This window comes from Siniperca chuatsi, linkage group LG5 (genome assembly GCF_020085105.1).
Source record: "Siniperca chuatsi isolate FFG_IHB_CAS linkage group LG5, ASM2008510v1, whole genome shotgun sequence".
Lineage (NCBI taxonomy): Eukaryota > Metazoa > Chordata > Actinopteri > Centrarchiformes > Sinipercidae > Siniperca > Siniperca chuatsi.
Genome location: NC_058046.1, coordinates 8,990,347 through 9,004,451, shown reverse-complemented (window position 1 = coordinate 9,004,451; position 14,105 = coordinate 8,990,347). Strand labels below are relative to the sequence as shown.

At 39.8% G+C, this 14,105-nt stretch overlaps 1 protein-coding gene across 3 annotated transcripts; it reads left to right on the top strand.

Annotated features, from left to right (window-relative positions):
• The first annotated feature begins 246 nt into the window (after nt 1-246).
• arhgap25 (Rho GTPase activating protein 25) lies at nt 247-13,480 on the top strand. 3 transcript variants are annotated; one of them, XM_044196598.1, is made up of 11 exons: nt 247-694; nt 4,056-4,279; nt 5,895-5,982; nt 6,415-6,528; nt 7,296-7,500; nt 8,714-8,846; nt 8,999-9,072; nt 9,287-9,408; nt 9,988-10,142; nt 11,515-12,059; nt 12,697-13,480. In XM_044196598.1, the coding sequence occupies exons 1-11, from the start codon at nt 631-633 to the stop codon at nt 12,896-12,898; spliced, it is 1,926 nt and encodes a 641-aa protein (XP_044052533.1). In that variant the 5' UTR covers nt 247-630; the 3' UTR covers nt 12,899-13,480. The 3 variants fall into 3 exon arrangements, with proteins under 3 accessions (XP_044052533.1, XP_044052535.1, XP_044052534.1); XM_044196600.1 differs by having other exon boundaries at nt 248-694; nt 4,025-4,279; XM_044196599.1 differs by having other exon boundaries at nt 249-694; nt 4,077-4,279.
• Nucleotides 13,481-14,105: the final 625 nt, after the last annotated feature.

Below are 14,105 nucleotides of genomic sequence, written 5' to 3'. Positions count from 1 at the left end.
GTTGTGTGCTGTGTGTGACCTGGTTTCTTCCCTCTTGGTCTTCTTCCCCATTTTGAAATAGCTATTAAGTTGATTTCCTTACACCTAACTGCCAATTTTATAATAGTGGTTTGTTTCTTTAAGGATGGGGAAACATTGCAATCGCTGTATTCAAGGGGCAGTAGATACCTCAAGCTTTGACCTTAAGATACACCTTTGTAAATACTCTCTGCTGCAGTCATATTAGACTCATGGCAGCCTGAGCTGTCAAGTGACATGCTCACTGAAGGAGTCAAACAAAGAGGTGAAAACCATTTCCTTTAAGACATCCGAGAGCAGTGAACATTAGTCATTTGAAAACGCCCCACTACATGAAACCCTGGAGCCCAGCACCTTTTAATGATTCAGCCTGGAAGCCATTTATACAGCACTCTATTCTATGAGAACAAGTATGAACATGGAAGTAAAGGCAACATGAGAGGACGTGTTTTGAAGGGCTGAAAAGAAGAAGAAAGATCAACACAGGAAGTAGGAAGTGTGATCTGCGATATCTCCAGTGTGTGTGTGTTTGAGTGTGTATCAATTTGTGTGTGTGTGTATGTGCTTGAGTGGGGTGTATGTGTGAAATGAAACACTGACCTGTGCAGGACAATGTCTCTGAAGCTACCTCGCAACTGGGACTTCAGCACCTTCAAGGCTGAGACAGCTCGGATAGGTAAGCCGGTGGCAGTGCTGCCTTCACTGTCAGCAGTGTGGATTTTGGACTCTTAGCTGATTTGTCATCTTAAGCCATGTAAACTGATTAACAGTAAAATAAGCTACAATTGCTAATTTTCCATGAAATCAGGGATGGTACAGAGTAAAAAATGTATATCCACTTTTTAAAATCTGTGTTTCTCCTTCAAGAATATAAATAAATATAATATAATATAAATAAATATATTAAATAAAAATAAATATAATTTTGTTTGCATATTATTTAATGTTATAGACAGTGTAATTGAGATACCATCATTTTGGTTAAGTGGAAATGGGTGTTTTCTCATAGATACAAACAAATCAGATAATAATTAGTGACTGAATCTACAACCTTCTCACTGTGGGTTTTTGAGCTTGTTGGTGGCTGCTTGCTATGTGGTGATGGTAACCAGAGTTGTTTTTAGAGTTTTTGTTTTTTTTACACAAATCACTGTCATCTAATATAGAATGAATTGTTTCTGTATTAAAACATAGCTTGACATTTACAATTTTAAAGTGCTTTTCTTAAGTCAGTCAAAAGCTCCACCTCAGTGGTTGCAACAAAACATTGACCAACCTTTGTGTGTGCATGTGTATGTGTGTGCAAAGCTATGTGCAGTCATGTATTTAAAATTACTGTTCAGCAGTCTAGACTTACTAATACCGTGCTTACCTCCATTTGCATAGGGTGGAATCAGTGCAATAACATGCCATGTTTCCTCTCAGGATGTCACAACAGTTAACATTTGGATAAAAGAAGTTTGCACACAAGCAGTGACTGGATAAACTCTCTACAGTACAGTCCTGCTATTGTTCACAATGTGCATCATTTTTTCTCCAGCTCTAATCATTTTTTACAATCAGTGGGGTTGTTCAGCACTGTGAAAGGAAGTTGCTGCCTGTAGCACATTTATTTTATCTGCTTCATGTTGACTGCATATCAGCCACTATTATTAAGCCTAACATGCTCTTGCTTTGGTGTGAAAGCACAACTTCCTGAAAGCTGGTGACCCCCTCAAGATTCTTTAACCTTGAGATGTTTTGTGGACCATGACAGATAACAGATTTTATGCGCTGGGACTGGAGTGATGCAGGCTTTCTTTCAGCAGGAAACTGCAAGAGCTCAGTTTCTGCAGAGCTCTGACTTTGTAGCTGTCTGTATGTAACTGTACCTACGTACTGTGAGTGTGGGTGTATATGACGTGTGTGCACAGTCATACTGCATCTGTCCTTTCATAAAGCCCTGAGAGCCACAAACCTGTCAGTGTGCAGGAGTGAATGTTGATTAATAGATAACAAACTAAATGACACTGACTCTTCCTAATGCAGTAAACTCCATAAATCTGCTGTTTCGTGCAGGGTTAAAGGAATAGTTTGACATTTTAGGAAATATTCTTATTTGCTTTCTTGTTGAGAGTTAGATGAGAAGATTGATACCATTCTTAACTCTGTACACAGAAAATTAAGCTACATCCAGCAGCCAGTTAGATTAGCTTAGCATAAATACTGGAAACAGAGGAAACATCTAGCCTGGCTCTGTCCAAAGGTAACAAAATCTGCCTACTAGTAACTCTAAAGGTCACTAATTAATATGCTATAGCTTGTTTGTTTCATCCGTACAAAAACTGAAGTGTAAATACGATAAGTTGTGGGTTTTTTATGGGAGGTTATGTGCTGGACTATTTCTTATGTTAATTAGTGAGCTTTAGACGTCTCATGTCTGTCTATTATATATGAAGCTACAGCTAGCTCCAGTTAGCTTAGTTTAGTATGAAGATTGGGAAGAGAGGGAAATAGCTATTCTGGCTCTGTCAGAAGTAAAAAAACAAAAACAATTTAAGATAGTCCAGCAGAAAAATGGCATGTAAAACCTCAGCTTGTTGTTTTTACTATTCAGTTTTGTATGGATTAAATAAGCAAGACACAAAGTGTTTATTAGTGAGCTTTAGAGGTGCTGTTAGGTGGATTTTTGTTTCCTTAGACAGAGCTATAGGCTAGTTGCTTCCCCGTGCTTCCAGTCTTTATGCTAACGGCTGCTTGGCTCTAGCTTCATATTTAGCATACAGACATGACAGTGATATTAATCTTCTCATCTAACTCTCGGCAAGAAAGCAAATAAGTGTATTTCTCAAAATGTCAAACCATTACTGTTTAAATTTTTATTTTGAATGTTAATTCTGTCATGCGTAGATGCTGCCCGATCATAATCCATTAGGAAGTACATACAAATCTTGATCCTATTATTAATGAATGATTGTGCATGATGATGGAAATTCAGGCTTGTACACTGAATTTTACATTTACATATTTAACCATGAAATCTGATGAAATTATACATGTCTTTAGGTGTAGTTAGTTTATAAAAAATGCCTCCACACAGTCAAAGTGGGAAACTGAATATCATTCTCCTCCGTATCAATCTTGATGTGACAGTGCTGCACTTTTGATGGTGGGCATTGAATGCATCTTTGAGGTGCCGTGGGACTGTAGGCACATCACAAATTGAGGCCAGTTTAAAGGAGCTGTGTGTTTGTCAGCTGAGGGTGTGGTGTGACATCGCAGCACTTAAACTTTCCACTAATCAAGGCAGGGTGTTGCCATTAAAATTAGACCAAAGACTCTCAAACTTCAAGGTGGAGACCTTCAAAGTGCTGCCAGCCCTCCGGCGATCATGTGGCAGCTTCCTGTTTACCCCATTACCGCAGGCCCTTCTTCTTCGCTTCTTCTCTATCATCTTGCTTAACAAGACACGGTGAATTTAAGAACAACTGAGCAATTGGGCTCAATCTCAATCCATTTATCTCTGCAGTCCTACCACCCTCTGTGTTACCCAGACTGTCTCCATCTGTCTCCTCTGGGCCACGTAAACCTCTGCCTCTGTTCTTTCATCACTCCATTGAACCATCACATCATGGCCTCCCGCAGGCACAGAACCCAAGGGTGACAAGTATCAGTCAAGCGTGACATTCTTAAAAAAACTCAAAATAGAATGACATTTCTGTGTCAGTTTCATTTCAGTTTAAATCCACACAGAACTTAATCTCCGAATTAATCTCCAACCTTTCTAGGTTATTGTTACCACTGTGTTATTTATGTAGAACAATCGCAGCTGCTTTCATGCACCTTCCACAGGAAACTGGTCAGCTCAGACCAGTAGTTTCCTTTCAGCCTGAAACTGTATAGGTGGGGAACAAAAATAGCCTTCAGTTAGCAGGCCTCTTGATAGGCTGATTCAGATTCATATCAAAAAGAGGAAGTGCTCTGCTGTAGTCGCGTACAGTGCTGATGTTTTGGTAATGTTCCACAGCTCCGGTTGTTCATGACACTTTTACCACCAGCTTTCTTGTGGTGTTTGGCAGCGCGATCCAAGAGTGTGATACCTGGAGAGGGAGGCCCTGGTCCGGGCTCACCACGCTCCTCCAGGTCCATGGAGAGGCCGCTGAAGGCCGGCTGGCTCAAGAAACAGCAGAGGTCTTTAGTCAAGAACTGGCAGCATCGTTACTTTGTGCTGAGAGGAAGCACTCTGACCTACCACAAGGATGACAAGGAGACCACTGTCCAGGTGAAACACTGGGACATTTGTTTATTTTAGCCCTAACTAATGCTACTGATATATAATTATGATGTATTTTTTCTTCTTTGTTGGCATAAAACACGTGCACATTATTTCCAAAGCAATTCATACAAATACCACATATTCCAAAATTGAAAGCTACAATAACTTTTTGAATTTGACACATGCAATTACTTATATGTGAGGATAGGACTAATTTCTACGTCTCTATTGCATGTTGATGTTCTACTTCTTTAATATTCAGCAATGTTACGTAATGAAAGCAAACCAGCATTATCTAACAACAACATTTAGTAATCTAAAGTTGGTATTTTTTTGCATTAAATGTCTTGTATGTTCACAGATGAATTAACAGGTTAAAAAGAAATGTGTCCTTTATCATTTCCAGTCAACACCACAAACACTAACTCTAACTTTGCACACTTCCTGTAAACAAAACAAATTAAGTCTCACAAGAGAGGCGTCCTGCCATTGAAAGTTTTTTTTGTTACACATTTATGTCTGTTTTCTAATCCACTGGTACATGCTGATGTCTTTAATATTGAACAACCATCCAGCCAAGACCCTATAGTCCATGTTATCATGCTGTCAATCTGTCAATGTGGGACAACCACAAGATTCTCATCCTTTCCTTATATGTCATGCAAAGTGTGTGCAAACGTCCTAAAAATACTATTTCACTCCCATGATGTCATTACTAGCTGGAATTTCAGGGGTGGCTACGCATGTGGAGAAGTAAAACCCCTTACTGTGCTATAGCCATCGATGCAGGGACCGTGGTCAAATTTGTAGACCATATTAATATGTAAAATATCAAAAACAAACAAAATAAACTCTGGCCTTGATTCTTTGGTTGTTTTACTTCTTTAGGTATAAAATGTGTTGAGGTCACTTCATGCTGCCAAGTTTGCATTTCTGTTGACCTCTCCTCATATATGTGTTTTCTCCCTTCCTTCCGATTTACTTCCTGCTTAGAAATGAGTGGTAGTGACATTGAAAGGGAGAGGAGCATTAATGAAAATGTAAAAAAAATGACCAAAATCGCATTCAGGGACATTGAAGAAGGGCAGGACATGCCTCCCACATCATCTGGTTGGTGGATAGGCCCAAAAAGCCACAGAATTATAAGGAATTACTCCACTTTTGGCCTAGTTTTTAAAACAGACACATAGGAGTGGGACTGTGGGTGGAGAATGGGAGATAGAGGAAGTATAAAGTATAAAGGAAGAACATGAGTAGACCCTAAACCAAATGATAATAGATCAGCAATGAGCATTTCCTTGCATTTTTAAGTATGTTGTACATCTGCAAAAGCCCCTGCGATACAATTTTGCCACAATAAAAAAAACTGTGCTACACCTGCAGGGAAAATACCTGCAGAGGCCTTTTCTACATTAACAAGACATAGACTACGTTGACTCTCTAGTAACTCTGAAAGTGAACAGTTAATGTTAATGGTAGCATATGGTGGTCTATGAATGAATGTAAACATTAGTGTAAATGTTGTGTAGTGTTTAGTTCTTGACATGACAGACTTCTGGTTTGGACATTACACTAATGTGCTTTTTACTGTCTGTTTGTGCTCCTGCTCTTTGGTCTCCAGGGAGTCATCCAGCTGCGGTTCAGTAAAGTGAATGAACTCCCTCTGAACTCAGATGACCCTGGGAAATACCTCTTTGAGATTATACCACGTAAGCATGTATTCGACCCTTTAAAGGGAGCAAAACTGACTTCACGCTCTGTGTGTCATATTAATTCCAGCACCTAAAGACGACTTTGTGTGTAGCAGTGATACATCGGTACTGCCTTTGGGGTCTCCCTTCATTGCCTTGTGTCATCTTTGTCTTATTCTTTCTTCTTCATAAGTTACTGAAAACTGAAAACTTCATTTAATATTTCCTGTATACTAGTGTTTTTAAATTATGGGTCTATTTCCAAATTGGGTTACATGGCCCTTTCTAGTATCTGTCTGTAAGAGACAGCACTTACATAGTAGAAAGTCAGAAACTACCAAGAACTGATAGAAATCTTGTAGATTTGACATTTTCTGACAGGCATATCTGTCCTACTAATGGTTTTCTGTATTTTTCTGCATTTTTCCAACAATACCCATCATTTTGCAGGTTCAAGTGGAGATAGAGAGCGATGTCCCTATGTGTTCATGGCAAACTCCCAGAGTGACATGGAGGAGTGGGTCCGCACTCTGCGCAGGGTCATTGGAGTACCAACAAGTGGAGGTTCAGTAAAACCTTATATTGTTATGGAAAGTGAGGTAATTAATGACACTGCAACTATCCTATTTGACTAGACTTTTCGACAAATACATTTAAATACATTTATTCACTTGCCGAGAGTTAGATGAAAAGATCGATACCTCTCTCATGTCTGTACGCTAAATATGTAGCTGGAGCAAGCAGCTGGTTATCTTAGCTTAGCATAAAGACTGGAAACCGAGGGAAACAACTAGCCTGGCTCTGTCCAAAAATAAAGCTGGTTAGCTTGGCTCAAGATAAAAAGAAGGAAGCCAGGAAGTCCAGCATATAACCCCCAGTAAAACCACAACATGTTGTTTTTAAATTAGGTTTTTGCATATATTAAACAAATGAGATACAACATTTTATTAGTGAATGTTAGAGGTGCTGGTAGGCGGAGTAGGTTAGCTATATCCTGCTGTTTCCAGTCTTTGTGCTAAGCTACTGTAAGCTAACCAGCTGCTAGCTGCAGCTACATATTTACCATACAGTGGTATCAATCCTCTCATGTAACTCTCAGCAAGCGAACAAGCATATTTCTCACAATGTCGAACTATTCCTTTAAAGTAAATAAAAATATCTTCACTCCAACAAATCACGTGTTTAAAGTACAGGCACCACCCTACAACTGCTACAAAGACCAGGTGAAAAGGGACAGGTTCATTTGAATGTGAAAAAATGTTTTCTGATTATACAGTATATGGACATTACTTGTCCAAGATGTCATGTCTTACCTCTCTGCCTCTCTGCAGTGTTTGGAAAGGGTCTCATGGACACAGTAACATATGAGCAACGGTTTGGGCCCCACATGGTGCCAATCCTGGTGCAGAAGTGTGTGGAGTTCATCAAAGAACATGGCCTGAATGAGGAGGGCATCTTCCGCCTCCCAGGTCAGGACAATGCTGTCAAACAGTTCAGAGACGCCTTTGATGCAGGAGAGAGGCCCTCCTTCCCCAGGTAACGCTCTCATGGTTCTCTCTGTACAGACTAGAGCCATATGAAATATTAAAAATTAGTCATGATTTCAATATTGTCTAACTCTAACTATATTACACTGTTGTTTATTGGAAGCCCTTAACCCGAACGGATTCCAAAGCATTCTGATCTGATTCCACACAAGTATGTTTGAATAGTAGTAGTAGTAGTAGTAGTAGTGGTATTGTGCATATATATGTGACATATATGAATATAGGGTTATTCCAGTTATTGAAATACACAAGAATAACTGAGTATAAAGTGGTTTATTCATCACATCAGCAGAGTCACACAAAAACATCAAAAACTGTTAAAAAGGAAATGAAATGAAATAATTTGAAGCCCTCTTTAAACCAGGTTGGTAAATGTATGAGCTTGAGCAGGTCACTGCTATATAAGGAGAAAAATGCCCTTACCTCAGTCAATCAACAGCATCAGCTTTTTTTTTTCTGAGAAAGCAAGGAGAGATGAGAGACGCAGAGTGGCTGATAGATTTCTGGTGATACCACATCCTGTTCTGGCAGGCACACAGGAGGAAGCCTGTATTACTCAACATCACAAGCTCCTCTGACAGAGCACTACTAATTAAAACATCCATTTAACCTAACCTGTTTGTCTGTAATCCAGTGTGAGCAGAGTCAAGGAACAGCTGGCTACTGAAAGATACTTTTTGTCAAATTTCAGGCCAAAACCAAAATAAAGAATTGTCTTCTTGGCAGAGTCCAAACAACAAAATTGAACCCCAGACTGCTGCACCAGTAAAATATACACAAAAAAAGGCCCAGAGGCCAAGGACAGCAAAATCCTTGAGGACATATAAATGAGACCTTGTTTATACTACATGCCACCATGTAAATGTTTTTTATGAATCCAGTAAAATATTTACACAGATGTAAAAGCTGATAAAGCTCTAAGCTCATGGACATTTTAATACAAAATGCAAGATGTTATAATTATAACAGAAACATTTTTCATTTAAGCCATGTCAAAGGCTTCCATATACAGCATGTAATCAAGCAAACTGCATGTCTATGATGTAGTGGGCAGGTTCCAATTTTTATAAAATACATACAAACTCGTGCAATGCATGTACTGGCAAAATATTCACTGGTCTAACATTGCGTTCTGTGTTTAAGGTTTAAATGTCAGTTATGCTGTAAGTGAATGTTCATTGGATATGTGTCATTGCCTGCAGTGACACAGATGTCCACACAGTGGCGTCGCTGCTCAAGCTGTACCTGCGAGAGCTGCCTGAGCCCGTGGTGCCCTGGACTCAGTACCAAGATTTCCTGGACTGCACCAACATGCTGGACTCCAGCAGCACGGAGGTATGCTTATTTAAAAAAAAAAGAGAGACTACAGTATGTCTGTACATCTGAGTGAATGCATACATTGTGTGTGTGTGTGTGTGTGTGTGTGTGTGCATGAAGGACAGGTGAGTGTGTGCATCCTTTAATCTCTCGCTCATGTGTCCTCTCAGGGTTGGGAAAAGTTGGAGAAACAAATTGCTCTTCTCCCCAGAATCAACTACAACCTTCTCAGTTATGTCTGCCGGTGAGTAGAAGTAAAGCATCATGGGAAATTCCAGAGAAAAACCACAATGCCTTTGTTGTTGCTTGTTCAATGTCACTGAACAAGACACTTTACTGTACATCTACCAGATCTGACGTGGTCCTTCTGGTTAAAAACATCAGCCAAATGCTGTTCTGAGATCAGTTTCCATTCATGTATCTATTAACTATGCTGATCATGTCTTTTTGTTTTGCAGGTTTTTGTTTGAGGTGCAGCTGCACTCCAAGGTGAATAAGATGAATGTAGAGAACTTGGCTACAGTGATGGGGATCAACCTGCTCAAACCTCAGATAGAAGACCCCATCACTGTGATGAAGGGTAAGAACGGGTCACTGATGTGTCCTGAACATGTGTGCAGATCTGTGTTTTCTTATGACCTTGAAAATATATGGATGTGTCTGATATTCTGGTCCAAAACAGGCTAATCATATGATGTATTTCTCTGTCATGGCTGTGAAAACTGTAGCTCACCATCTGGTAAACAACCTGAATCCAAATGATGTTTGAACTTTATTAAGCAATGGAATGTGGCAATACTGCGACATGACTACATGCTTCTCTTTTTTAGTCACTATATTTAGTGAAATAAAACAGCCTTTTACAAGAAATGCGTCACAAGTTAGGAAGGCATGTCTCATTTAGATACTCGTGTAATATGTGGTGCTGAGGAAGTAGCAAAAACCATGTGCTCAATTTCATAAACTTTACCTACTACCTCAGTTATGCCGCTGCTACTCTTTTTTTAAACTACTACTGACATACGTCTGTGCCTATGTATCTGAACTGTACAAAATGACAGTAATTTAGCTCAAGTGAATTTTCAAAAGATTGAAGAAAGAGAACCTAAAGACATTTTGATCATAATCTTTTCACATTTGTGTTTGTTTTTCTTCGCAGCGACTCCTCAGATCCAGAAACTGATGACAGTGATGATCAGACAGCATGCAACTCTGTTTCCTCTCTCCAAAGACATGCTTCACTCCCCTCCCACAAACAAGGCCGAAAGCCAAAAGAACACTCCCCGAAGCTTTGTGGGCTGGGAGTCTGCAGAGGTACGAGCAGCTGACCACACATCAAGCCTCTGTCAATGTCCTGTTTTTGGGGCATGGTCTGGTGTTACACTGGTAACACGACATATCCTAAAAACAGGACAAGGCAATGGCCAATGGAAAAAAGAACATACCAGAATATCCCAAAAAAATTCTTGTTAGTCAGAAGTTGCCATGTATCCAACGTGAAAGTTGGCTATATAGCAAACAGTGCTAATTCCATCAGCTGTGTCAGTTTGTTGACAAAATCTATGGATAAAACACCCCCACAGTCAGAAACAATTGTTAAATTTGGTGATAGAGTTGCAAAGTTTTCAAAAGCGTCAAGAGTTGTTAACAGTAGCTAGAAAACAGAAGTGGCAAAAATTTAATACGATTATTCACTTCCTTGCTGATAGATACCACTCTCATGTCTGTGCGGTAAATATGTAGCTGGAGCCAACAACCGGTTAGCTTAGCATAAAGATGGTAAAAGGGGGGAAACAGCTGTCTGTCCAAAGGTAACAAAATAATCTGCCTACCACTCTAAAGCTCACTTATTAACACATTATGTCTTGTTTGTGCTCCTGGCCAAGTAGTAGTAGCACATAACCCCTGTCAAATGTCAAATTCAGTCAGTTTTTGTAAAGATTAAACAAACAAGATATAATATGTTAATAGCGAACTTTAGAGGTGCTGGTAGGCAGATTGTGCTACCATTGGACAGAGCCAGGCTAACTGTTTCCCCTGTTTCTAGTCTTTTTGTTAAGCTAAGCTAACTGTAGTTTTATAGTTAATGGACAGATATGAGAGTGGTATTAATATTTTGGCAAGAAAGCGAATAATTTCCCAAAATGTCAAACTATTCCTTTGATGCTTGCATGGAGTCTAGTACAAAAGAAAGTGGTGAAAACACAGTTATATGCTGATTAAACCACTAGCAGATATTTTAAATAGAGAAGCTACTGTAGTATTAGTACCTGCTGGCATAGGTATTAATATTACCTTGGTGACTGTGTGCTACATAAAATGCTAATTCTAGTGAATATGCCATCATTATGTTTTGTTGCTTTTGCACTTATTTTGATTCAGTCTCATCTCTGAAAAACACAGCTTTCCTCTCACTGATGGATTAATAGAAAAATGTTTCTGATGCATTTTCTCTAGCAGTACCTCACTAACACTTTGCTAGTTAAGTGGTCTCAAATGAATGGATGGATGGAGGATAATGGCTTTATAGCTTCATCAAACCAAAGGAAATTCATGCCCTAAATCTCACTGATTATTAATGATTTAGTCAATAATTTACCAGTAATATAAATGGTATTGTAGTTTAATATATATACCACATATATAGTATATCTGTAATTAACCTTCAGTTATTGGTTTGTCTCAGATGGGTGATGCATCTCTGTCCGAGTCTCCAGAAGAGGAGGAGGACAATGACAGTCCAGGTCCAGACAGAGGAAACTGCAGCCCCAAAAACACACTTCAGGAGCTTCTCTCACCTTCCACAGATGACTGGCTCGGAAGTCCCCGCAAACGCACGCAGACCCTGCCCACCTTCAACTGCCCCCTCACTGGGATGGCAGCCAAGGCCGACGCCCTCAACCGGTGGAGTAACATCCAGGAAAGCATGGAGGAGAAGAGCGGGACATTGTCAGAGGACATTTTTAAGATCCTGGACCTCCGGAGTTCAGGTTCATTGTTCGGGGGGTCTCAGATGAGTAACAAGGAGGGAGAGGATAGGTTAACAGCCAAAAGAGGAAGTGACAACACAGGTTCTTCTACTGCTGGCTCCGAAAAGCCTGACAGTGACTCTCGGCCTGCTCGGGTGCTGTCTCATCAAAAGAGTGTAGGGAACCTGGCAGTGAGCGGCTCAGTTCAGCAGGTCAACAGCAGGTCTGAGCAGAAGAAAGACAGCCAGCAGCTTGTAGACAGGTGAGTTCAGCTGAGGAATCACACGGAGACACAGTGACTACCTCACAACTAACTTGCTACACACCAGACAGACCCTCACCAACCATTGCATGTGGTACACACTTTTTGGTAAAAGGTAAAAGGAAAATGAAATTCAGGATTGTTTTCCTGAGGGCATGTGGCACCTTTGGTCTTCCACTGCAAAAAAAATGTGTGTTTTGATAGCTAATTTTGTTTCATATTCAGCCTAATTTTTTCTTTAAAAATGCTAGCAGTGTGAGATAATGAGTTAATACGTTTGTCCCAAGTGCAGTACTTCTTGTTTTGGGAATATTGTAGAAATGAGAGTCAAGAACATGACAGATAATTCCAGGAAACCTTTAAAATAAGCTGATTTAAATTGAAAACAGGTGTAGTAATCTCACTCTACTGGGAGATTTTTGTATTTTTAAAGAAAATGTAATTAGCTCTTTAGGACTCAATATTATATTGTATTATATATAATATAATATTACTTTGTTGACATCTTTTTGGACTGGATTCATTTGTTTTTGCAGTGACGGACACTACAGGACTTTGTTTCTAGAATAGACTGAGTTGCTTTTTGGACCTTTTACTGTATATCTGAACCCTCTGTGTCTCTCACTGTCTCTTGCAGTCTGCAGCAGGAGAACAAGGAGCTGAGGGCCACTGTTGCAGAGCTCCGATCTGCTCTGGAGGCAGATCGCCGCCATGTGGCCGCTCTGGAGATCTGCCTGAGAGATGCCGAGCGCAGCCGAGACGAGGCTCAGAGACGCAACGCCGAGCTGCAAAGAGACATTCAGCAGTTCCTCACCACAAAGCCACAAGCTCCCACCTAACAGTCATTTTATGTATCACTAGTATATGGATTTATGAGTCCGTTAAACTCAACAGAGCTAATTTCACATGAACTGGTTATGGGAAGTGCTATCGTCCTCAAGTGGGACACTGGATTATTTCCATTTGAGCCCTGTTTGGTCCTCATGATAAATTATTGGCTCATTTGTTTGTGCCTGTGAGGAAAGTCTGTCAAGAAGAGATCTAAATAGGCTTTAATATCACTATTCACATTAAAACTTTTAACACAACACAGGTTTGTTCCTCCCTACTGAGTCATGTCACTGTATATGAACTGCCTTGATTTGGTGTAGCATGCAGGACATGCAAGAAAAGAAGCATCACACTTGGAAAATCAATTATATATAAAACTGTATGGCCAATTTGCAACTGGAAAATGCAAGAAATGAGGTTCCATGGAAATGCAAGGCCTGACAGCATCAGCTAAGGCTTAACCCTTTGATCAGAGGTCAACTGGACTGAATAATGTTAATAGTGGACAGTACAAAATACTGTGTCATATTTTGGAGTAAATATTTGATGTTTCATTACAGTGGTAAATTAATAAAACAGCACAAATGTAATTGTTTTTGTTGATGCATAAAATAATGCATTATACCACATATTTACTATACCAACACATCAGTATACCTTTAGTATTTGTACATCATTACTGAAAAGCAGTGATGACTGCCTTTCACATACAAATGAACTGATTACATATGAAGCAAAAGGCCGAGATAAGGAAAACAGTGAGGCAATGTCTTGTCAGGAACATGAATAAAAAGCTACAGGCCTGAAAGCAGTGGACATCGTGCATGATGGTAGAAACTGCTGGCAGTTAAACTGATACATCAGGCCTTTATCCTACAGCCATGCAGCTCTGTAAGCAGTGATTTGAGCTAAATGTTTACATCAGCATGCTCACACACTGACCACGCTAACATGCTGATGAACAAGTATAATGTTAACCACCTTAGTTCAGCGTGTTAACATGCCAACATTTGCTAAGTAGCACTAAATACAAAGTGCAGCTAGGGCTGATGGGAACAGTTTTGCAGGTATTTGGTCATAAATCAAAGTATTTAACATGATTAAATTGACGAACTTTACCATGAATGTCAAACTTTGGTGATGTTGAGATATTTTTGACTGAACAACAGTGCCATCCAGAGAATCAGCAAAGAATCAGATCACTATTATTTACCT

Coding starts and splice junctions, on each gene's coding strand:
- arhgap25 (XM_044196598.1), top strand. CDS start 631: ATGTCTCTGAAGCTACCTCGCAACTGGGACTTCAGCACCTTCAAGGCT. Junction 6,529..7,295: donor TGGAGTACCAACAAGTGGAG/GTTCAGTAAAAC, acceptor GCCTCTCTGCAG/TGTTTGGAAAGGGTCTCATG. Junction 9,409..9,987: donor CCCCATCACTGTGATGAAGG/GTAAGAACGGGT, acceptor TTTTCTTCGCAG/CGACTCCTCAGATCCAGAAA.